Source organism: Bos indicus x Bos taurus, chromosome 5, assembly GCF_003369695.1.
Source record: "Bos indicus x Bos taurus breed Angus x Brahman F1 hybrid chromosome 5, Bos_hybrid_MaternalHap_v2.0, whole genome shotgun sequence".
NCBI lineage: Eukaryota > Metazoa > Chordata > Mammalia > Artiodactyla > Bovidae > Bos > Bos indicus x Bos taurus.
In genome coordinates, this window is record NC_040080.1 from 60,464,845 (window position 1) to 60,467,275 (window position 2,431).

At 39.4% G+C, this 2,431-nt stretch overlaps 1 protein-coding gene across 1 annotated transcript; it reads right to left on the reverse strand.

The window, feature by feature from the left end:
- Nucleotides 1–1,243: 1,243 nt before the first annotated feature.
- On the reverse strand, nucleotides 1,244–2,185 carry LOC113893456 (olfactory receptor 9K2-like). Its single transcript, XM_027543439.1, has one exon. The coding sequence runs from the start codon at nucleotides 2,183–2,185 to the stop codon at nucleotides 1,244–1,246; it is 942 nt and encodes a 313-aa protein (XP_027399240.1).
- Between the last annotated feature and the right edge of the window lie 246 nt (nucleotides 2,186–2,431).

Below are 2,431 nucleotides of genomic sequence, written 5' to 3' on the forward strand. Positions count from 1 at the left end.
GCTCAGCTGGTAAAGAATCAGCCTGCAATGCGGGAGATCTGGGTTCGATCCCTGGGTTGGACAGATCCCCTGGAGAAGGGAAAATCTACCCACTCCAGCATTCAGGCCTGAAGAATTTCATGGACTGTATAGTCCATGGGGTCACAAAGAGTTGGACACAATTGAGCAACTTTCACTTTTCAAATAGTAATTGCCAAAGAGAACAGAGTAATCCAGTAAACTGGGATCAATGATTTAAATCTAATGTAATTTTTAACCCTTCCAGATAGGACATCAGTACTAAAGACTTGTCTTTGTGGATTTGTATATCCTGTTTTTAGAAGACTGGATACAAGATACCTTTCTCCAGCTCTTTGATATGATAATAAATCAATAACAATATTTAAAATAAGTAACAATAAGATATGGGCTTCACTGGTGGCACAGTACTAAAGAATCTGCCTGAAATGCAGGGGACGTAAGCTCTATGCCTGGGTCAGGAAGATCCCCTGGAGAAGGAACTGGCAACCCACTCCAGTATTCTTGCCTGAGAAAGCCTATGGACAGAGATGCCCAGTGGGTCTACAGTCCATGGGGTTGCAAAAGAGTCTAACATGACTTAGTGACTAAACAACAATAACAAACAATAAGATACAGTAAGATACAATTACACATCAATGATTTATTGAGTTGTTCTGATAAACTCATGATGGTACAGACAAAAAGAAATCTTATACCATGATATTTATTCAAGAACTATGGGCCCCAAATCAAGTAATTGTGAATAAATGTATTCACAGTTAAATTTCATTAAAGGATTAAATATTTACAACTCAGAATCACCCTGTCTTGGGTTGACCCTTCTTCTAAACATTATTATACATTCTGAGCTTAGCATTCTACCAAAGCACTTTTTTCTGCCCACTATCTAAAAATAGGGCCCAAAGAAAAATAACAGTAATAAAATTAAATTCTTTTTTCCTTCACTCCATAAAGTTTACCTAAAAAGAGTAAGGAGTATATTTCTGTTTATAGGATGACTTCAAATTTTACTGATGTATGAGATATACCACTGCTCTTAAGGGAGAGTGAATGATGAAGAGTGAATGATAAATTGTTACCACCCCTTCACTGAAAATAATTCATCTGCAGAATGATCAATGTAAAGGATCTTCAAGTGACTCAAGCTTGACTCCACACTGAAAGCAAATCAGGCTGAAACTATCGATGGGCCCATTAATGAGGAAATCACAAGAAAGTAGAATTAGGATAAAGATTTTTTCTTCCATAAGATTTTTCTCAAAGCTTGTTTGACATCTTTGTTTCTTAGAGAGTAAATCAGAGGGTTTAACATGGGTGTAACCAATATGTAAAATACTGAAACCACTTTACGAAGTTCAGGATTGCTTGGAGGTGTGAGATACATAAAGGAGACAGTCCCATAAAGCAAGCTTACCACGCCCAGGTGGGAGCGCCAAGTGGAGAAGGCTTTCTTTCTCCCTTCACTGGAGGGGATCTTCAAGACTGTGGTTACAATATACATGTAAGATACTACAATAACAACTACTGTGGGCAAAATAATGCAGGTAGCCAAACTAAGAGATACCATCTTATTGACAAAAAGATTAGAACAGGAGATCTTCTCAATTTGGTAAGAATCACAGAAGAAGTGATCAATGACTCGGGAGGCACAGAAAGACACTGAGAATGTTACACTGACTTGGAGAATGGAACTGACCCAACCGCAGAAATAGGAACCAGCCACCAGCTGAGTGCAAAGGCGTCTTGACATATGGACACTGTAAAGAAGAGGGTTGCAGATGGCAATGAAGCGGTCATAGGCCATGGCCGCCAGGACAAACCCTTCTGTTACAATGAAGAGTGCAAAAAAGAAGAACTGGGCAGCACACCCTACAAAAGAGACAGTCTTTTTCTCAGACATGAAGTTGACCATGGCCTTAGGTGCAATAACAGTGGAGTAGAAGAGGTCGATGAAGGAGAGATTGCCTAGAAAGAAATACATTGGTGTGTTCAGCTGGGAGTCAGTCACAATGATGCCAATCATACTAATGTTCCCCAAAAGGACCATGCCATAGACAAGCAGGAATAGGAGGAAGAGGAGAATGTGGAGCTCTGGACGGACCCTGAAGCCTACAAGAATGAAGTCAGTTACATCTGAATGGTTGCCTGCTCCCTTGTCACCCATGGCAAGAACCTGCTAAGAGGTACAAGACAAGATTAAAAATAGAGACTTCTACCTATTTCCTGGTATCACAAAGTATCTTTTGCCTCTTGTATAATACATTGAAATTTGTATTATCATCTCCTTTATAAGATTCTGTTGTGTTATGTATGATTTGCTGCATCCTTTTATAGGAATTGACTCTGAGGTATATTGTAATTGCCCATCAGCACACAACATTTGAGTCGCCTAACTCATAATTTGGAGAAG

Bases quoted from the DNA above. Each gene is read 5' to 3' on its own strand.
- LOC113893456 (XM_027543439.1), bottom strand. From the start codon at position 2,185: ATGGGTGACAAGGGAGCAGGCAACCATTCAGATGTAACTGACTTCATT.